Genomic DNA, 22,897 nt, shown 5'->3' on the forward strand with positions numbered 1-22,897 from the left:
CGTCAATTATAGGCAGTCCCCCGCACCTCTCTGATTTAGAGGGTTTGGGTTAAATGTGGAAGACAAATTTCAGTTGAATCCTTTCAGTTGTTCAACTGACAAGGTATCCCCTTCCCAATTATAATAAGCTGAACGAACTTGTCAGAGCTAACTTTAAAGATCACAAGCAATTCTATAAGCAAATACCTTGTGATGTTATCAAAATGTTAATAAACAGATATATATTGCTCTGACAATGATGATTGGTCTTTCATTTATAGATGTGCAACGGACCGAAATGAGCACCACAACAGTATTATCAACTGGTTAAATGAACATTACAACAGCATTATCAACTGGTTAAATGAACATTACGACAGCATTATCAACTGGTTAAATGAACATTACAACAGCATTATCAACTGGTCAAATAAAACCACAACAGCATTATCAACTGGTTACATGAACACTACAACAGCATTATCAACTGGTCAAATGAACACTACAACAGCATTATCAACCGGTTAAATGAAAACTACAACAGCATTATCAACCGGTTAAATGAAAACTACAACAGCCTTATCAACCGGTTAAATGAAAACTACAAAAGCATTATCAACCAGTTAAATGAACACGACAACAGCATTATCAACGGGTTAAATGAACATTACAACAGCATTATCAACTGGTTAAATGAACACTGCAATAGCATTATCAACTGGTTAAATGAACACTACAACAGCATTATCAACTGGTCAAATGAACACTAAAACAGCATTATCAACTGGTTAAATGAACACTACAACAGCATTATCTACTGGTCAAATGAACACTACAACAGCATTATCAACTGGTTAAATGAACACTAAAACAGCATTATCAACTGGTTAAATGAACACTACAACAGCATTATCTACTGGTCAAATGAACACTACAACAGCATTATCAACTGGTTAAATTAACACTGCAATAGCATTATCAACTGGTTAAATGAACACTACAACAGCATTAACAACTGGTTAAATGAAAACGACAACAGCATTATCACCTGGTTAAATGAACACGACAACAGCATTATCAACTGGTTAAACCACTGGTCCAAATCTGTCATGGAACATTTACTATTGCTCTTTGTGTAGGAAAAAAGTGTGTAAATGAATAAATGCATTCCTTTAATAACAAACTCAGCAAAAAAGAAACGTCCCTTTTTCAGGACCCTGTCTTTCAAAGATAATTTGTAAACATCCAAATAACTTCACAGATCTTCATCTTAAAGGGTTTAAACACTGTTTCTCAGGCTTGTTCAATGAACCATAAACAATTAATGAACATGCACCTGTGGAACGGTCGTTAAGACACTAACAGCTTACAGACGGTAGGCAATTAAGGTCACAGTTATGAAAACGTAGGACACTAAAGAGGCCTTTCTACTGACTCTGAAAAACACCAAAAGAAAGATGCCCAGGGTCCCTGCTCATCTGCGTGAACGTGCCTTAGGCATGCTGCAAGGAGGCATGAGGACTGCAGATGTGGCCAGGGAAATAAATTACAATGTCCGTACTGTGAGACGTCTAAGACAGCGCTACAGGGAGACCGGATGGACAGCTGATCGTCCTTGCAGTGGCAGACCACGTGTAACAACACCTGCACAGGATCGGTACATCCGAAACATCACACCTGCGGGAGTTTATTTTATTTATTTACATTTTTATAGGGACAGTGCACATTTATCAACGTTTCAGTAAAAGTGCCGGTTTTAGCCAGCCGGCTAATTTTCAACCGCAGTCCCTGGGAAGGTTATTAAAAACAATTACAATATAGACAATAGCAACATAGGACAAGCAAGACATAGCATACATACATAGCAACATAGAACAAAAAGCAGCAAGACAAAATTCATAAAAGCAACAAAGTGTTTCCACACCTCACAAGCTACAGACAACAGACAACATGGAAAGCGGCAACACACAGCTAGGGACCATGTTCACAAATCTGATTGACCTTTAGCCATGTTTTCAAGCATTTTGTGAAAGTGTGATATATGGTGCAGTTATGTGTGTCTGATTGCGTGTATTTCAGACATGGGAAGCTCTCACAGAGAAAACGGATAACTAAAGGTGCTTTTCCTTAAGGGAACTATACAGTCACCTCTCATGGCAGACCGTGTGGATCTTCTGCCATATGTTTGGGTTTTCTGTTTAACAAGAGGGAGAGGTACAGGATGGCAACAACAACTGCCCAAATTACACCAGGAACGCACAATCCCTTCATCAGTGCTCAGACTGTCCACAATAGGCTGAGAGAGGCTGGACTGAGGGCTTGTAGGCCTGTTGTAAGGCAGGGGCTCAGCAGACATCAACGGCAACAACGTCCCTATGGGCAAAAACCCACCGTCGCTGGACCAGACAGGACTGGCAAAAAGAGCTCTTCTCTGACGAGTCACAGTTTTGTCTCACCAGGGGTGATGGTCAGATTCGCGTTTATCGTCGAAGGAATGAGCGTTACACAGAGGCCTGTACTCTGGAGCGGGATCGATTTGGAGGTGGATGGTCATGGTCTGGGGCGGTGTATCACAGCATCATCGGACTGAGCTTGTTGTCATTGCAGGCAATCTCAGCGCTGTGCGTTACAGGGAAGACATCCTCCTCCCTCATGTGGTACCCTTCCTGCTCATCCTGCCATGACCCTCCAGATGATTTCCTGCAAGACAGGAATGTCAGTGTTCTGCCATGGCCAGCGAAGAGCCCGGATCTCAATCACGTCTGAGACCTGTTGCACGTCTGGGACCTGTTGGATCGGAGGGTGAGGGCTATGGCCATTCCCCCCAGAAATGTCCAGGAACATGCAGGTGACTTGGTGGAAGAGTGGGGTAACTTCTCACAGCAAGAACTGGCAAATCTGGTGCAGTCCATGAGGAGGAGATGCACTGCAGTACATAATGCAGCTGGTGGCCACACCAGATACTGACTGTTACTTTTGATTTTGACCCCCCCTTTGTTCAGGGACACATTTTTCAATTTCTGTTAGTCACATGTCTGTGGAACTTGTTCAGTTTATGTCTCAGTTGTTGAATCTTGTTATGTTCATACAAATATTTACACATGTTAAGTTTTCTGAAAATAAACGCAGTTGACAGTGAGAGGACATTTCTTTTCTTGCTGAGTTTATATTCTAAGGCAGGGGTACCCAAGTAATTTTTGCGTCAGGGACCCCTTTTTTGATAGCAAAATCATCAGAGTCCCCCTCATAATATCATAACACAATTCCTACTAGTCAGTCAGTCAGTCAGTGTTACATGATGCAGGGCTGCACCTGAGTGAGTCTCTGTAACAGTAAGTTCAGACAGTTATCTTCTGGAGTAGTTACAGTATCTATAGTCCACAACAACAGGTCTTAAAACCCAATCAGATGTATTCAAGCCTGGTACTTTTTTGTTTATTTATTAGGACAAATCATACTCAAATCGACTATTTGTTATTATTGACGTCATTGACGTTATTGTTGTTATTGACGTTTTTATTCTGATACCTGTTATTTTTGTACTGTTCTTTTATTCTATTGAATGAAAGGTTGTTGCAGTTTTACTACGACTTCTGCAGTGGCTTCTGCAGTGGCATGGCTTAACTAATCAACTCTCAGGCCATGGGAAAAAAACATTTTAAAGGCTACCCTGTCGGCATCAGAGAGAACATTTTGTAGTTATAAAGCAAATTTCCTGCAATTCAAAATATGTTGCCTTGGGGCAGAGATATTTTTTTCAGTTTTAAAGCTAATTTCTTGCAATTTAAAGCTAATTTCTTGCAAGTTTTTACCCTGAAATGGTATTGAGATATAACAATTAGCAGCATTGGACCTTTAAAGCTTTGATTACAGTGCATTTATGTAAAAACACCCCCAAAAATTTGGGGAATTCTGTAGTTTTTAAAATAATTGATACTGTGGCGTATCAATATCCCTCCGCATCACATCTCCCAATTAATTGTATTTATTTTTCTTACATTTTTCTTACAACCTTTATTTAAACAGGGAGTCACATTGAGATAAAAAATCTATTTTATGATGATATTACAGGGTATTGTATGTGTTAGTGGGAGCACTAACATGACATTAATTATGTGCATAAATAGGGCCTCCCGGGTGGCGCAGTGCCACCAGAGATTCTGGGTTTGAGCCCAGGCTCTGTGTGATTGGGAGGCTCATGGGGTGGCGCACAATTGGCCCAGTGTCGTCCGGGTTAAGGAGCGTTTGGCCGGCAGGGATATCCTTGCCGCACTAGCGGGCCAGGTGGAGAGCACGCTGACCAGGTCGCCAGGTGTACGGTGTTTCCTCCAGCACATTGGTGTGGCTGGCTGGGTTGGGTTGTGTTTCGGAGGATGCTTTCAACCTTTGCCTCTCCCGAGTCCGTACGGGAGTTTCAGCGACGAAACAAGACTACCAATTGGATATCACGAAGTTGGGGAGAAAAAAGGGGTAAATATATATATATATATATATATATATATATATATATATATATATATATATATATATATATATATAAAATAATGGATTGGTAACTACTACCAATTGGATACCACGAAATTGAGGATAATTTTTATTTAAATTTTTTTAATTATATGCATAAATGATGACTTTGGGCAGCTTCCCTGTATTAAGTATCAATCTAACCAATCTAACTGGTGATAGCCAGTGCCGGTCAATACTGCCAGTACAACAAGGGTGGTGATTAAAATGAGTCAAAACATTCTTGTGGTGAGTATGTGAGGGTCTGAAGGGTAGCAGTTTATGTCATCACCATTACTCATCACCCTCACTAGATGTGGGTTGATATCATGTTATAGACTTCTGGCTTCACTAACTTCTTGCCTTAGGAGGGGGACTATGTGATATATATACTATCTGATAAGGTGACATATATGACGTGACTATCCCCAAACGCCCTGACCGTCTGTGAAAGCCCAGACGCAGAGATGTGGATGGAGGATGCTGATATGAGGGGCTGGGTTTATGTTGGGACCCAGGCCAGGGTTCCCAGGCTGTTAGTTGGTCACACAGGGTCTGAGGAGGTCTCTGTGTGACGAAGCAGGAGATCACTACCCCTGGCAGCTGGTTCAAATGATCCCTTCCTCCTCCACCCTGTCTAGGCCTCCTGCCCTGCGTCTGGGAGGAGTGATCTCAGCTGGCAGCCCAACGAGAGACATACTGCTCCCACAGTAATGTGACTAAACGGAAAGATGTGGTGTGTGTGTGTGTATTGCAAGTTTGAGGGTCGGATCTATCTCCTTCCCATCTCCACCTCTCCATCAAGGTTTCAAAGTCATTCCATATCAATAGTCACCCACTTTGATACCAATGGAGCTGATGTTCTCAAATCACTGTGGACGGGATGACAACGCACAGTGAAGTGCTTTGCGGCCTTGTGAGAAGTGCTATGTAAATGTAATCATATGATCGTGATTCTCATTACTGTCATTAGTACCACAACGACCTCATAATCGTACGAGATGCAGCGAAACCAGTAGATGTTGAGGTCTTACGTGAATCGTGTTGTGAGGCATGACAGATGAAGACAGCAAGAAGGACAAAGGTGAAATGCGGACAGAGAACACGCATTGTAATGCAACTGAAATGGACTTCCACTAGTTTTAACTACCCCTAACTACCACCAAAACGCAACAACTGCTATGGAAACTACGCTACTTTTCCCACCCAGTGAGAGTTACGATAAAACCTCCAGGTTTGCCTCTCAGAGTTGGAAAAGGAGGAGGGGGGTGGAATATCCTGTAAGATTACACCATTTCTCAGAGGTTATTTTTGTCATACTGTATTTCAACGCCTCTAGCTAAGGGAGTTTCCTCAGGCTGGGGAGCCTATGGACTGTCTGGGAGTTCCTCAGGGTTGATTGGGTAAGGTAACAAACTGCACACTCACTTGGTGAGGTCACAATCCATTACTGGAATCATCGCAAAAACAGTTGTCTTGGTTCCAACTACACTGATTCTTTCTATGGGCTGAGATGCTTCTGGACAGGGGACAATTGGCATGACGTAAACTTCTGGCTGTAAATTGTTTTTCTGGTTGAAAAGACGTCAGACGTTATTACACCCAAAATACTGTACATATTTTATCACGCCGACATCGAGATGTCTGGGAAATATGTCATATTTTATCACGCCGACATCGAGATGTCTGGGAAATATGTCATATTTTATCACGCCGACATCGAGACGTCTGGGAAATATGTCATATTTTATCACGCCGACATCGAGACGTCTGGGAAATATGTCATATTTTATCACGCCGACATCGAGACGTCTGGGAAATATGTCATATTTTATCACGCCGACATCGAGACGTCTGGGAAATATGTCATATTTTATCACGCCGACATCGAGACGTCTGGGAAATATGTCATATTTTATCACGCCGACATCGAGACGTCTGGGAAATATGTCATATTTTATCACGCCGACATCGAGACATCTGGGAAATATGTCATATTTTATCACGCCGACATCGAGACGTCTGGGAAATATGTCATATTTTATCACGCCGACATCGAGACGTCTGGGAAATATGTCATATTTTATCACGCCGACATCGAGACGTCTGGGAAATATGTCATATTTTATCACGCCGACATCGAGACGTCTGGGAAATATGTCATATTTTGATTGGTATCAGGTCAGAGAAGCAGGTAAAGAAGTGTTTTTCTGGTCGCTAAAAAGACATTTAAAAACCTTATTTTACAACAACCTGACCATGAGGTCTCAAAAGATGTCACCCTGATGATATAATTGTATTACGACCATGCTTTGTGCCAGTCAAGTTGAAGGAAAGGCCTTTGTTGTTGAGATGAAAAGGGTCAGGCTCCAAGATACCAAAACATAAGTTGGCATGTAATGCATGTCATTTACAAAGCATAATCCTTTCCAAACGATGACGGACACACAAAAGCAGCCAAATCGTCCATCAAATAAAGAGACCTTGGTTCCTTCATCAGGCTCATCTGTAAAAGAGACCTTGGTCTCAGCTTGACTCCCTTATAAAAGTTTAATACAATTTGAGGGTCCAGTCCATCATCATCTGTTAGGATGTACTGGGAATCATCATCTGTAGAGTACTGGGAACATCAATGGGGACTTCAAACAAAGCCAAGTTCCAGGTTTACCTGATGTGATTACATAGAACTACCTTTTCTCTGGTAAAATGACAGTAGAAGTCAGTGATGTGACCTCTGTCAGAGTGATATAGAGCCCCATGAGGATGGAAGCTACAGGTGTGGTCGAGGCTGGGGCAGGCTCTAACGTTGGGCTGATTTGTGACATATATTCATCTTTGCGATATTGGTGACTCTAAGTTAAGGTTAATGCTCAATGATAAAATGCTGCGATCATGTGGTGTACAGGGTTGTGGTCAAAGTCAATTCATGTCAACTCAATGAAAATTGAGGTACTTTTTTTCAATTATTGAATTGAATGCGTTTGATTGAATGAATCTACAGTTTATGACTGAAGTAAAATGCAAGGGGAGGCATGTAAGCCGAAGAACACCATCCCAACCTTGAAGCACAGGGATGGCTGCATCATGTTGTGGGGGTGCTTTGCTGCAGGAGGGACTGGTGCACTTCACAAAATTGATGGCATCATGAGGCAGGAAAATTATGTGGATATATTGAAGCAACATCTCAGGACATCAGTCAGGAAGTTAAAGCTTGGTCGCAAATGGGTCTTCCAAATGGACAATGACCCCAAGCATACTTCCAAAGTTGTGGCAAAATGGATTAAGGACAACAAAGTCAAGGTATTGGAGTGGCCATCACAAAGCCCTGATCTCAATCCTATAGAACATTTGTGGGCAGAACTGAACAGGCGTGTGCGTGCAAGGAGGCCAACAAACCTGACTCAGTTACACCAGCTCTGTCAGGAGGAATGGACCAAAATTCACCCAACTTATCGTGGGAAGCTTGTGGAAGGCTACCCGAAACTTTTGACTCAAGTTAAACAATTTAAAGGCAATGCTACCAAATACTAATTGATTCTATGTAAACTTCTGACCTACTGGGAATGTGATGAAATAAATAAAAGCTAAAATAAATCATTCTCTAGCATTATTCTGACATCTCACATTCTTAAAATAAAGTGGTGATCCTAACTGACCTAAGACAGGGATTTTTTACTAGGATTAAATGTCAGGAATTGTGAAAAACTGAGTTTAAATGTATTTGGCTAAGGTGTATGTAAACTTCCGACTTCAACTGGATATAGTAGTGATTTTCATCAAATTTGAGATTCTGCCTTGGTTTCTCCATTAACTCCATAAAATCCAGCCGTGATTGAGAGTCCCATAGGGAGGCGCACAATTGGCCCAGCGTCGTCCGGGTTTGGTCGGGGTAGGCCGTCATTGTAAATAAAAATGTGTTCTTAAAACTGACTTGCCTCGTTAAATAAAGGTTAAGAAAAACTAAATAAAAAGAGTGTTTGGTCCGGTAGGTGGTCAAAAAGCCACAAACCACAACAGCATATCATGAAGTGGAAAATTTGATTCCAGGTTTGATCAAATCTAGAATACACTTCCAGCTAGGAGGCCCCTTGATGCATCACCCATTGCCCAGACAACTGAACAAACCATAGGAAAAAAATACACCCTCAGCGCCTGTTAAATGGCTGGGTTAAGCGATGAGTCATGTCTGTATATATTTAGACACACACTGAGGGTTTATAACGCCAGTAACGCTCCGCCTCTCCTCAGATCATGTTCCCTCCATCATGGTATGGTCAGTGTCACAATAGTCTCACAACCACCTAGCCAGAATACAGTGAACTAATAATACAGTAATACTCATGAGCCACATCAAGTTGACAATACTGTAGCATAACTTTGTCTGCCTCACCAGGGCAAAATAAAGTTTTATATTAAACACAATACAATAGATTACTTTGTATTTTCTAAATCGCTTAAACCATTCTTTAGATCTATCTTTTTCAACCAATGAAGGGGTTAATTCATACAATAGTTTTAATCCATATGTCTGTCACAGTTAATGATCAGTTAACAGTTAACAGTTAACAATCTGTGTCTAATTATTTTTTTGTTAGGGTTAAGGTTAGGGTTGAGGGTTAGGGTTGAGGGTTGAGGGTTAGGGTTGAGCCGGGATGTGGAAATGAAGCTAGGGTTACGGTAAGGGTTGAGGCTAGGTTAGGGTTGAGGTTTGAGGATTTCTTAATTAAAAAGGTCACATTATGTATCACATCGAATCTGTCATAACAGTAAGGGTCTTTGAACAAGTAAACATGTGTTGAATCTGTCCCATAAAGCATTCCCTGGTCTCACCATGCCACAGTATGTGGTGATGATAGTAGCCTAATCATTGTCATTATAACAAATACTGTCTTACATCAGGAAGGTAAGGCAACCGATCTTAATGACTCCTGCCTTAAAGCACTGAAGTTACAGATATTAACATGTGCTTATCGCCCTCTAGTGGTGAAACCAGCTAAAGACCGATTGCTCGTTTTTATTGCAGTAGATAAATCTCCCGCACTGGGCACCTTGAATCTGGATCGTCTTCAGCTTGCTCCACATCACTCTTCTCTTTCTTTATCGACCACCAGTGCAGAATCCTGTGACAACCAGGTACACAGATGAGTTAGTCCAGACGAGAGCTTCTCCGTGATATGTAAGACTATACCCATGTCTAGACTAGGATATCCCCTTGGTAATATCTGTAATATACACATGACATAATGCATAAATAAAACAGCTCTGGTATGAGTGCTGAATTGGGTATGATGGCCATCATATGAGACTAGATATGTATAATTTTTGAGGGAGAATCTAATATTTTTGGTCTTATTGGAGCTCTAAGTGTTCATATCATTTTAGGCCCCAAGAAATGAGATATAGTGTCACAGTTACATAGCAAACATGAACCTCATTACTGTTCTGGAAACTAGATATGAAAGGATTTGAAACTGCCTGTCCGTATTTGACAGGGACAGCCCTTTCTCTGGTTAAGTCACATTCAGATTCAAACCATCTTTATTGGCAGCACGGCAAAAAAGCAATCCGATGCTGTTACAGCAACATGGCTTTAATACAGCAATAAGGCCTGAAGATGCACCGTATGGTGAATATGCCACGGCTAAGGGGTATTAAGGCACTCTCTGCGTTAATAACCGTCTATACTATAGCCTATAGAATAAAAATGATTGTCTCCATCTGTGAGGGAGGAGGGATACTAACACTGTCAAAGGTCTATCTACAGCTCTGTGCACAGTGCCTTGCGAAAGTATTCGGCCCCCTTGAACTTTGCGACCTTTTGCCACATTTCAGGCTTCAAACATAAAGATATAAAACTGCATTTTTTTGTGAAGAATCAACAACAAGTGGGACACAATCAGGAAGTGGAACGACATTTATTGGATATTTCAAACTTTTTTAACAAATCAAAAACTGAAAAATTGGGCGTGCAAAATTATTCAGCCCCTTTACTTTCAGTACAGCAAACTCTCTCCAGAAGTTCAGTGAGGATCTCTGAATGATCCAATGTTGACCTAAATGACTAATGATGATGAATACAATCCACCTGTGTGTAATCAAGTCTCTGTATAAATGCACCTGCACTGTGATAGTCTCAGAGGTCCGTCAAAAGCGCAGAGAGCATCATGAAGAACAAGGAACACACCAGGCAGGTCCGAGATACTGTTGTGAAGAAGTTTAAAGCCGGATTTGGATACAAAAAGATTTCCCAAGCTTTAAACATCGCAAGGAGCACTGTGCTGTTACGGTGCGTGAATGAGGACCCAAAAGCGAATTAACGTAAACAGAGCTTCTTTAATAACAAAACAAAACGTAGGCTCAGATGGACCGGCAGGTTCCGACAGGACAGGACAAGGTTGCAGCAAACATGACGATAGTCTGGTTCAGGCATGAACAACACAAACAAGAATCCGACAAGGACAGGAGCAGGAACAGAGAGAGATATAGAGACCTAATCAGAGGGAAAAAGGGAACAGGTGGGAAAAGGGGTGACGAGGTAGTTAGGAGGAGACAAGGCACAGCTGGGGAAAAGAGGGGGAGAAAAGGTAACCTAACAACGACCAGCAGAGGGAGACAGGGTGAAGGGAAAGGACAGAAACAAGACACAACATGACAGTACATGACAGTACCCCCCCACTCACCGAGCGCCTCCTGGCGCACTCGAGGAGGAAACCTGGCGGCAACGGAGGAAATCATCGATCAGCGCACGGTCCAGCACGTCCCGAGAGGGAACCCAACTCCTCTCCTCAGGACCGTACCCCTCCCAATCTACTAGGTACTGATGACCACGGCCCCGAGGACGCATGTCCAAAATCCTACGGACCCTGTAGATGGGTGCGCCCTCGACAAGGATGGGGGGGGGGGGGGTGAAGACGAGCGGGGGCGCGAAGAACGGGCTTGATACAGGAGACATGGAAGACCGGGTGGACGCGACGAAGGTATCGCGGAAGAAGAAGTCGAACTGCGACAGGATTAATGACCTGAGAAATACGGAACGGACCAATGAACCGCGGGGTCAACTTGCGAGAAGTGGTCTTAAGGGGAAGGTTCTGAGTGGAGAGCCAAACTCTCTGACCGCGACAATATCTAAGACTCTTAGTTCTACGCTTATTAGCAGCCCTCACAGTCTGCGCCCTATAACGGCAAAGTGCAGACCTGACCCTCTTCCAGGTGCGCTCGCAACGTTGGACAAAAGCCTGAGCGGAGGGGACGCTGGACTCGGCGAACTGAGATGAGAACAGCGGAGGCTGGTACCCGAGGCTACTCTGAAAAGGAGATAGCCCGGTCGCAGACGAAGGAAGCGAGTTGTGGGCGTATTCTGCCCAGGGGAGCTGTTCTGACCAAGACGCAGGGTTGCGAAAAGAAAGACTGCGTAAGATGCGACCAATAGTCTGATTGGCCCGTTCTGCTTGACCGTTAGACTGGGGGTGAAAGCCGGAAGAGAGACTGACGGAAGCCCCAATCAAACGGCAAAACTCCCTCCAAAATTGAGACGTGAATTGCGGACCTCTGTCCGAAACGACGTCTGACGGAAGGCCATGAATTCTGAAAACATTCTCGATGATGATTTGTGCCGTCTCTTTAGCAGAAGGAAGCTTAGCAAGGGGAATAAAATGAGCCGCCTTAGAGAACCTGTCGACAACCGTAAGAATAACAGTCTTCCCCGCTGACGAAGGCAGTCCGGTGACAAAATCTAAGGCGATGTGAGACCACGGTCGAGAGGGAATGGGAAGCGGCCTGAGACGGCCGGCAGGAGGAGAGTTACCGGACTTAGTCTGCGCGCAGACCGAACAAGCAGCCACGAAGCGACGCGTGTCATGCTCCCGGGTGGGCCACCAAAAGCGCTGGCGAATGGAAGCAAGCGTACCCCGAACGCCAGGGTGGCCGGCTAACTTGGCAGAGTGAGCCCACTGAAGAACGGCCAGACGAGTAGGAACGGGAACGAAAAGAAGGTTCCTGGGACAAGCGCGCGGCGATGGAGTTTGAGTGAGTGCTTGCTTTACCTGCCTCTCAATTCCCCAGACAGTCAACCTGACAACACGCCCCTCAGGGAGAATCCCCTCAGGGTCAGTGGAGGCTACTGAAGAACTGAAGAGACGAGATAAAGCATCAGGCTTGGTGTTCTTAGAGCCCGGACGATAAGAAATCACGAACTCGAAACGAGCGAAAAACAGCGCCCAGCGCGCCTGACGCGCATTAAGTCGTTTGGCAGAACGGATGTACTCAAGGTTCCTATGGTCAGTCCAAACGACAAAAGGAACGGTCGCCCCCTCCAACCACTGTCGCCATTCGCCTAGGGCTAAGCGGATGGCGAGCAGTTCGCGGTTTCCCACATCATAGTTACGTTCCGACGGCGACAGGCGATGAGAAAAATACGCGCAAGGGTGGACCTTGTCGTCAGAGAAGGAGCGCTGAGAAAGAATGGCTCCCACGCCCACCTCTGACGCGTCAACCTCGACAATGAACTGTCTAGAGACGTCAGGTGTAACAAGGATAGGTGCGGATGTAAAACGATTCTTGAGGAGATCAAAAGCTCCCTGGGCGGAAACGGACCACTTAAAGCACGTCTTGACAGAAGTAAGGGCTGTGAGAGGGGCTGCCACCTGACCGAAATTACGGATGAAACGACGATAGAAGTTCGCGAAGCCGAGAAAGCGCTGCAACTCGACGCGTGACTTAGGGACGGGCCAATCAATGACAGCTTGGACCTTAGCGGGATCCATCTTAATGCCTTCAGCGGAAATAACAGAACCGAGAAATGTGACGGAGGAGGCATGAAAAGAGCACTTCTCAGCCTTCACAAAAAGACAATTCTCTAAAAGGCGCTGGAGGACACGTCGAACGTGCTGAACATGAATCTGGAGTGACGGTGAAAAAATCAGGATATCGTCAAGGTAAACGAAAACAAAGATGTTCAGCATGTCTCTCAGGACATCATTGACTAATGCCTGAAAGACAGCTGGAGCGTTAGCGAGGCCGAAAGGAAGAACCCGGTATTCAAAGTGCCCTAACGGAGTGTTAAACGCCGTCTTCCACTCGTCCCCCTCCCTGATGCGCACGAGATGGTAAGCGTTACGAAGGTCCAACTTAGTGAAAAACCTGGCTCCCTGCAGGATCTCGAAGGCTGAAGACATAAGAGGAAGCGGATAACGATTCTTCACTGTTATGTCATTCAGCCCTCGATAATCTATGCAGGGGCGCAGGGACCCGTCCTTCTTCTTAACAAAAAAAAACCCCGCTCCGGCGGGAGAGGAGGAGGGGACTATGGTACCGGCGGCAAGAGCTACAGACAAATAATCTTCGAGAGCCTTACGTTCGGGAGCCGACAGAGAGTATAGTCTACCCCGGGGGGGAGTGGTTCCCGGAAGGAGATCAATACTACAATCATACGACCGGTGTGGAGGAAGAGAGGTGGCCCTGGACCGACTGAACACCGTGCGCAGATCGTGATATTCCTCCGGCACCCCTGTCAAATCACCAGGCTCCTCCTGTGAAGAAGAGACAGAGGAAACAGGAGGGATAGCAGACATTAAACATTTCACAAGACAAGAGACGTTCCAGGAGAGGATAGAATTACTAGACCAAATAATGGAAGGATTATGACAAACTAGCCAGGGATGGCCCAAAACAACAGGTGTAAAAGGTGAACGAAAAATTAAAAAAGAAATGGTTTCGCTATGATTACCAGAAACAGTGAGGGTTAAAGGTAGCGTCTCACGCTGAATCCTGGGGAGAGGACTACCATCCAGGGCGAACAAGGCCGTGGACTCCCTTAACTGTCTGAGAGGAATGTCATGTTCCCGAGCCCAGGTCTCGTCCATAAAACAGCCCTCCGCCCCAGAGTCTATTAAGGCACTGCAGGAAGCTGACGAACCGGTCCAGCGTAGATGGACCGACAAGGTAGTGCAGGATCTTGAAGGAGAGACAGGAGTAGTAGCGCTCACCAGTAGCCCTCCGCTTAGCAAGGGACCATCCACCATGATCACTCTGGATGAACTGCAGAGATCTACAGCTGAGGTGGGAGACTCTGTCCATAGGACAACAATCAGTCGTATATTGCACAAATCTGGCCTTTATGGAAGAGTGGCAAGAAGAAAGCCATTTCTTAAAGATATCCATAAAAAGTGTTGTTTAAAGTTTGCCACAAGCCACCTGGGAGACACACCAAACATGTGGAAGAAGATGCTCTGGTCAGATGAAACCAAAATTGAACTTTTTGGCAACAATGCAAAACGTTATGTTTGGCGTAAAAGCAACACAGCTGAACACACCATCCCCACTGTCAAACATGGTGGTGGCAGCATCATGGTTTGGGCCTGCTTTTCTTCAGCAGGGACAGGGAAGATGGTTAAAATTGATGGGAAGATGGATGGAGCCAAATACAGGACCATTCTGGAAGAAAACCTGATGGAGTCTGCAAAAGACCTGAGACTGGGACGGAGATTTGTCTTCCAACAAGACAATGATCCAAAACATAAAGCAAAATCTACAATGGAATGGTTCAAAAATAAACATATCCAGGTGTTAGAATGGCCAAGTCAAAAGTCCAGACCTGAATCCAATCGAGAATCTGTGGAAAGAACTGAAAACTGCTGTTCACAAATGCTCTCCATCCAACCTCACTGAGCTCAAGCTGTTTTGCAAGGAGGAATGGGAAAAAATGTCAGTCTCTCGATGTGCAAAACTGATAGAGACATACCCCAAGCGACTTACAGCTGTAATCGCAGCAAAAGGTGGCGCTACAAAGTATTAACTTAAGGGGGCTGAATAATTTTGCACGCCCAATTTTTCAGTTTTTGATTTGTTAAAAAAGTTTGAAATATCCAATAAATGTCGTTCCACTTCATGATTGTGTCCCACTTGTTGTTGATTCTTCACAAAAAATACAGTTTTATATCTTTATGTTTGAAGCCTGAAATGTGGCAAAAGGTCGCAAAGTTCAAGGGGGACGAATACTTTCGCAAGGCACTGTATGTGAGCTGGGACACTGACACCGAGGGTATATAGGGTGTATACAAAAGGTGCTATCTAGAACCTAAAAGGGTTCTGTGGCGTTCCCCATAGAACAGGGCCGTTTCGGGATTGCACGTTTTGTTTTTTGTCCTAACACTACACAGCTCATTCAAATAATCATCTAATCATCAAGATTTGATCATTTGAATCAGCAGTGTAGTGTTAGGGCAAAAACCAAATGTGCACAGCTTGGTTGTTTCCCATGTTTGGGAAACGCTGCCTTTGAAAAAACGTTTTGTTTCCAGGTTAGAACCGTTTTAGTTCCAGGTAGAACCTTATTGGGTTCCACATAGAACCCTTTCCCCAGGGGGTTCTACACGGAACAAAAAAGAGTTACTGAAAAAGAAAAGGAGAGCCGCACACTCTAGGAGCAACATCGTTTCAACAGCCAAGATGTCTTCATCAGGATTCTATCTGGAACCAAAAAGGGTCCTTTTATGGGAACAGCCAAAGAACCCTTTTGGAACCCTTTTTTCTAAAAGTGTACTTTGTATGTGGGCAGTGAAGGGTATATCTGCAGTACTGTACAGCTCTGTTCACTTACCCCAGGGAGAGGAAGAGCAGCAGCAGCAGAGAAGTCAGACAGGCCGTGAGGAGAGAGGGAGGGGGGAGACGGAGGAGGGCAAGGGACCATCCACCAGGCACAGTGACAATTTGTCCCCCTGGAAGCAGTGACAGATCAAATATCTCCTGCAGCTCACTGTGGCCTACAACCACCTGGGGGATGACTAGGTCAGGGGGGGGGGGGGGGGATAGAGAGAGAAGACAGGTGGACAGGGTTGAGGAAGGGAGTGGGGATGGAGAGATTGAGGGAGAGATAGAGATGGCGGAGAGAGAGGTCAGAGACTCAGAGCACAGAGAGATAGATAGAGGAGATAACAGAGAAAAAGAGAGGAGATACATCGACTATAAAGATATATACAAAGATGTGTGGTTAAGCTCTCTGGCACAAAATGACCACCTTGCTACACATTGATGGTGAATGGCGAGTCACCACCATACAACACATAGAAAATAATATGGGACTTGAATGAATGTCTCTCTACAACACTATCATTACCTATGAGGTGGTAGTAAAGTCTGACTAAGGAGCGCTGGTCAGAGTAGATCTCACACTGGTATGTACCCTGGTGTCGCAGACCAGCTGAGGGGATAGAGTAGAGCCGGTCTATCCCTACTGTCACCTCCTCAAACTGATCCACCTGCTGGGTCCTGATCTGCAAGTCAGGGGACAACATGACTGCACAATCCTCTGATCTTCTCTCACTACAAAGGAATCATGTCTAAATGGAAGTTTCAGAAAAAGGGAGGGTTTTATAATATGACTTTAATAATTCAGCTCATCGTTTTGGGAGAGTTTCTCATCTAAAGACATACTTGGGCCCTGATTGTGAGGATTTGTAGTGGGTACTGTATAATGATGGACATGCTAGGGCTAGGCCATTATCTCCAGCATTGGCACTCTAAGGATAGGAGAACTAGCTACATCCCATAACATCCACTGACCTCCTCTGCAAACCTCCAGACCACTTTCATTTCATAAGGCAGGGGAAAGGGGACGTCACACCTCATCTGTGTCCGGTTGTTCTCCATGACTGTGATGTTTTTTGCTGTAGACACACACACACACACACACACACACACACACACACACACACACACACACACACACACACACACACACACACACACACACACACACACACACACACACACACACAGTGAAACTCTCTCACCTTGTGGTGAAGCTGTTCTCAGGGGGCAGCAGACAGTGGCAGTCTGAGTCTTCTTAATGATAATATTTAAATACAGCCTCTAGCGGGGTGCACTGGAAGGGATGATATGCTGAACAGTAATTGTGCAGCACTGGGTGGATATGAATACCATGGTGTGTGGGAGGGGACTGTCACCTTACATAAAGAAACCAAGGATTTAAAGGGTACCTTGGGGAGGCTGTCTGTGCAAAAAAATCATCAGACTTCACTGCTAAGAACATTTCAAGGATGAAAGACACCAAGTGGATGTTTTCATGAGGGGAAAATGCACTTATGTAACGTATAGCCTACACAGACAGAACTACATACACAGTCCTACACAGACAGAACTACATACACAGTCCTACACAGACAGAACTACATACACAGTCCTACACAGACAGAACTACATACACAGTTCTACACAGACAGAACTACATACACAGTCCTACACAGACAGAACTACATACACAGTCCTACACAGACAGAACTACATACACAGTCCTACACAGACAGAACTACATACACAGTTCTACACAGACAGAACTACATACACAGTCCTACACAGACAGAACTACATACACAGTCCTACACAGACAGAACTACATACACAGTCCTACACAGACAGAACTACATACACAGTCCTACACAGACAGAACTACATACACAGTCCTACACAGACAGAACTACATACACAGTCCTACACAGACAGAACTACATACACAGTTCTACACAGACAGAACTACATACACAGTTCTACACAGACAGAACTACATACACAGTCCTACACAGACAGAACTACATACACAGTCCTACACAGACAGACCTACATACACAGTCCTACACAGACAGAACTACATACACAGTCCTACACAGACAGAACTACATACACAGTCCTACACAGACAGAACTACATACACAGTCCTACACAGACAGAACTACATACACAGTCCTACACAGACAGAACTACATACACAGTCCTACACAGACAGAACTACATACACAGTTCTACACAGACAGAACTACATACACAGTTCTACACAGACAGAACTACATACACAGTCCTACACAGACAGACCTAAAAGGACAGTCCTACACAGACAGAACTACATACACAGTTCTACACAGACAGAACTACATACACAGTTCTACACAGACAGAACTACATACACAGTCCTACACAGACAGACCTAAAAGGACAGTCCTACACAGACAGAACTACATATACAGTCCTACACAGACAGACCTACATACACAGTCCTACACAGACAGAACTACATACACAGTCCTACACAGACAGAACTACATACACAGTCCTACACAGACAGAACTACATACACAGTCCTACACAGACAGAACTACATACACAGTCCTACACAGACAGACCTACAAGGACAGTCCAACACAAACGGACCTGCACAGACCGTCCTGCACAGACAGTCTTTTAACACAGACAGTCTTTTAACACAGACAGTCTTTTAAGTATTTTAACCAGGCATTGGGGAGATGAGGGTATTTGAGTTATGAAAAAAATCGGTGTGAATGGTCAATAGATTTGATGTGGTGGGGTTTTGTTACTCACTTGGACAGTCAAGTGGGAACTCACAGGAGTCATACTGACAGGTGATGCAGTTGTAGACATAACCAGTAGTCTGAAAACCTGAGGAACCCATGGGAGGAAATGCAACACATGGCCTATACATTTCTAGAACAAGGTAGAATAGAAAGGAAATACCATAGGAATTCAATAGGAAATTAAATATATTTAATACTTCGTATAACATGTCTTAGTATAATTATTTTAACTAACTATTATATTGACAGCAGGTATTACAACTACCTTGCTATCATAGATTGATTCATAGAATAGTTGGAATCTTTTTAACATGTTGAGGCCATAGCTGAGCAGAGCTACTAAGAGTTCATGAGATTAAACAGGAAGGTCATGCGAGGAGGAACACTTGAGGAGGAAACAGTCACTCACCACATGGAGGGAAACATCCAGAAGCTGGGTAGAGATAATAGGGGGAAAACAAAAAAAATTACAAGAAAGAAAGAAGAGGCAGAGAAAACTATTTAAGCAACAACAACAAAAACATTTTTACTGATGAACATCGACATGACAAGTTGTCTTGACTTGATTGACATGGTTCAGTGTAGAACCAAGTATATCGTTAGACTGATAAAAGTAATATACAGAGCTATACAGAGTCCATACTATACAGAGTCCATACTATACAGAGTCCATACTATACAGAGTCCATACTATACAGAGTCCACACTATACAGAGTACATACTATACAGAGTCCATACTATACAGAGTCCACACTATACAGAGTCCATACTATACAGAGTCCATACTATACAGAGTCCATACTATACAGAGTCCATACTATACAGAGTCCACACTATACAGAGTACATACTATACAGAGTCCATACTATACAGAGTCCACACTATACAGAGTCCATACTATACAGAGTCCATACTATACAGAGTCCACACTATACAGAGCCCATACTATACAGAGTCCATACTATACAGAGTCCATACTATACAGAGTCCATACTATACAGAGCCCATACTATACAGAGTCCATACTATACAGAGTCCACACTATACAGAGCCCATACTATACAGAGTCCATACTATACAGAGTCCATACTATACAGAGCCCATACTATACAGAGTCCATACTATACAGAGTCCACACTATACAGATGACAGGTTGGGAAGGTAAGGTAAGAATGAAGACATTTCTCTGATGCTACTTACCCCATGGCAAGTAACGGTCTGGATATGAAAGAAAGGTTCTGAAATATGGTGTGAGGTAGTAGTGAGGAAAAGGAAATACAAGGGAGAGAAGGCGATTATGTCTCACCTCTAGGCAGTTTGAAGGCAGCCGCAATGAAATTGTCTGCAGCTGTCAGTAACCTCTCGTCATACACTGTGTCTGATGGATAGAGAGAGAAGGAGGAGAGAATGAGAGAAAAATATATCTCAATTGCTACATCCAGTGTAAAACATCCAGTGTAAAACACCGCCCCCAGTGTAAAACATCCAGTGTGAAACACTGCCCCAGTGTAAAAAATCCAGTGTAAAACATCCAGTGTAAAACATCCAGTGTAAAACACTGCCCCCAGTGTAAAACATCCAGTGTAAAACATCCAGTGTAAAATACCCAGTGTAAACCATCCAGTGTAAAACACTGCCCCCAGTGTAAAACATCAGGTGTAAAACATCCAGTGTAAAACATCCAGTGTAAAACACTGCCCCCAGTGTAAAACATCCAGTGTAAAACATCCAGTGTAAAATACCCAGTGTAAACCATCCAGTGTAAAACACTGCCCCCAGTGTAAAACATCCAGTGTAAAACACTGCCCCCAGTGTAAAACACTGCCCTCAGTGTAAAACATCCAGTGTAAAATATCCAGTGTAAAACACTGCCCCCAGTGTAAAACATCCAGTGTAAAACACTGCCCCCAGTGTAAAACATCCAGTGTAAAATATCCAGTGTAAAACACTGCCCCCAGTGTAAAACATCCAGTGTAAAACACTGCCCCCAGTGTAAAACATCCAGTGTAAAACATCCAGTGTAAAACACTGCCCCCAGTGTAAAACATCCAGTGTAAAACATCCAGTGTAAAACACTGCCCCCAGTGTAAAACATCCAGTGTAAAACATCCAGTGTAAAACAAGGGAATCAAAAAGCATGGGGATGTAGGAAAGTTTGAGAGAGAGTTATACAGTACATTTACATCTTAGTCATTTAGCCGAAACTCTTATCCAGAGCGACTTACAGTTACAGGATTACAATTGAATCACCCTGTTGCAGGGGTACTTCCCTGCAAAGCAGGAAATGTAAAACATGTTGTGTATTTGAGGTTTTAATACTTTTGAAGTTTGTACTTTACACTTTGACATTTCAGACTTGTTTTTACCTTAAATGTATCAACCCCTACACAAATGTCCATTCATTATGATCCACATATTAATTCACATTTCCTGTTGCTACAGGATTATTTTCCTGCTGTAGCAAACTGTCTCAAATGATGACCCTACATCTGCAGAGGATTTATCTTAAGGTAGCTAGGTAAGACAACCACATCTCACAGTCATACCTAGTAATGGTGGTTGTGTGCATCAAATAAAATGTCCATTCCATTCTTGGAAGGCAAAGTGTTCTTTCTGATCAAACTTTGAACATCCATGACTGTGATACAGTATGCAGAAAACAAAATCCACCGTAATAACCTAACTCTCTCTCCAAAAGCAATTATTTAATGTCATCTCCCAACACCATTAGCGGTGAGGAAAGCACATGAGGAAAGGACTATTTTGTTGGGAGTGACGCAGACAGCAGGACTTGTACCATCATTCATCTTCTTGTCAAATTCCTCCGCCATGGGCATGATCTCAGCATTTAGGATCTCCTTCAGCTTCTGATCATAACCTTTCCCTGAGAAATACAAAGTTCCAAGTTCTTATCATCCTCTTATTTTATAACCCATCTAGGGAAGCCAAATCACAGTGCCTAAATAAAACAGGATCAGTTTTCTCACCAACTCGTCCTGCCTCAATCACTTTCTGGTTGTTATTGAATATATTCTCTAGTTTTTTAAAGCACGAGTCTACATTTCGAATGTTGTATTCGGTGAGGACGTGTCCCCAACACAGACGTATGCTGTCTTCAACCTCCACAAAGCACTGATAGCAGCTAGAAGAGGGTTTGAACAACGTGCTGGCATACAGAACCCACAACCCCCACTCCCACATCTTCAGGATGATGTGCTGTCATGTGGGAAAAGTTGGTTGAGGTTCCAAAACTTACTGTATTGTTGAATATGAATGTATGATGTCATAAAGGATGTCACTGAGATACAAGATATTCACATAGAATTCTAATTCAGATTCCATGGATATTCCATTTGCATGACACACTAAATGAAATGCTGTGTCTTTGAGCCCATGGTGATTTGTGCAGAGCAGATGTTCATCTTCACTTGAGGTGTAAGTGTCTTTAATAAACCACTCCACTTATATCTGACAATGACAGTGTAATACATGTGAAATGCTCTCCCACTTCATGACTAGGTATAGGAAGAGCACCAAAGCCTTCTCTTTGCCTGTGTCAGTTTCAACCACCTTTCTTCTCAATTCCATTGTCTCTGGTCCCCTCTCTCTGCTACCACAATGCACCAGTTTTACTGCAGAGCAGAGGGATGGAGGGAGGGAGGGAGGGAGGGAGGGAGGGAGGGAGGGACGGACGGACGGACGGAGGCAGGGAGGGAGGGAGGGAGGGAGGGAGGGAGGGAGGGAGGGAGGGAGGGAGGGAGGGACGGACAGACGGCGGGAGGGAGGGAGGGAGGGAGGGAGGGAGGGAGGGAGGGAGGGAGGGACGGACAGACGGCGGGAGGGAGGGAGGGAGGGAGGGAGGGAGGGAGGGAGGGAGGGACGGACGGACAGACGGAGGGAGGGAGGGAGGGAGGGAGGGAGGGAGGGAGGGAGGGAGGGAGGGAGGGAGGGAGGGAGGGAGGGAGGGAGGGAGGGAGGGAGGGAGGGAGGGGAAACTAGGGGGGGAGTGAAGAGAGTTTAAAATGCTCATGAA

At 44.1% G+C, this 22,897-nt stretch overlaps 1 protein-coding gene across 3 annotated transcripts; it reads right to left on the reverse strand.

The window, feature by feature from the left end:
- Positions 1-239: 239 nt before the first annotated feature.
- Positions 240-22,065, reverse strand: spaca6 (sperm acrosome associated 6). 3 transcript variants are annotated; one of them, XM_090226299.1, is made up of 9 exons: positions 21,852-22,065; positions 21,662-21,748; positions 20,171-20,242; positions 19,273-19,296; positions 18,871-18,948; positions 17,041-17,144; positions 16,595-16,751; positions 16,079-16,262; positions 8,855-9,602 (listed from the first exon to the last, which is right to left on the reverse strand). In XM_090226299.1, the coding sequence occupies exons 1-9, from the start codon at positions 22,063-22,065 to the stop codon at positions 9,497-9,499; spliced, it is 1,026 nt and encodes a 341-aa protein (XP_090082425.1). In that variant the 3' UTR covers positions 8,855-9,496. The 3 variants fall into 3 exon arrangements, with proteins under 3 accessions (XP_090082420.1, XP_036831308.2, XP_090082425.1); XM_090226294.1 differs by lacking the exons at positions 21,662-21,748; positions 21,852-22,065 and adding an exon at positions 240-1,656 and having other exon boundaries at positions 9,531-9,602; positions 20,171-21,116; XM_036975413.2 differs by lacking the exons at positions 21,662-21,748; positions 21,852-22,065 and adding an exon at positions 240-2,679 and having other exon boundaries at positions 9,531-9,602; positions 20,171-21,116.
- Between the last annotated feature and the right edge of the window lie 832 nt (positions 22,066-22,897).

The sequence above is a fragment of the Oncorhynchus mykiss genome, chromosome 3 (assembly GCF_057628025.1).
Source record: "Oncorhynchus mykiss isolate SJ-2025 chromosome 3, ASM5762802v1, whole genome shotgun sequence".
NCBI lineage: Eukaryota > Metazoa > Chordata > Actinopteri > Salmoniformes > Salmonidae > Oncorhynchus > Oncorhynchus mykiss.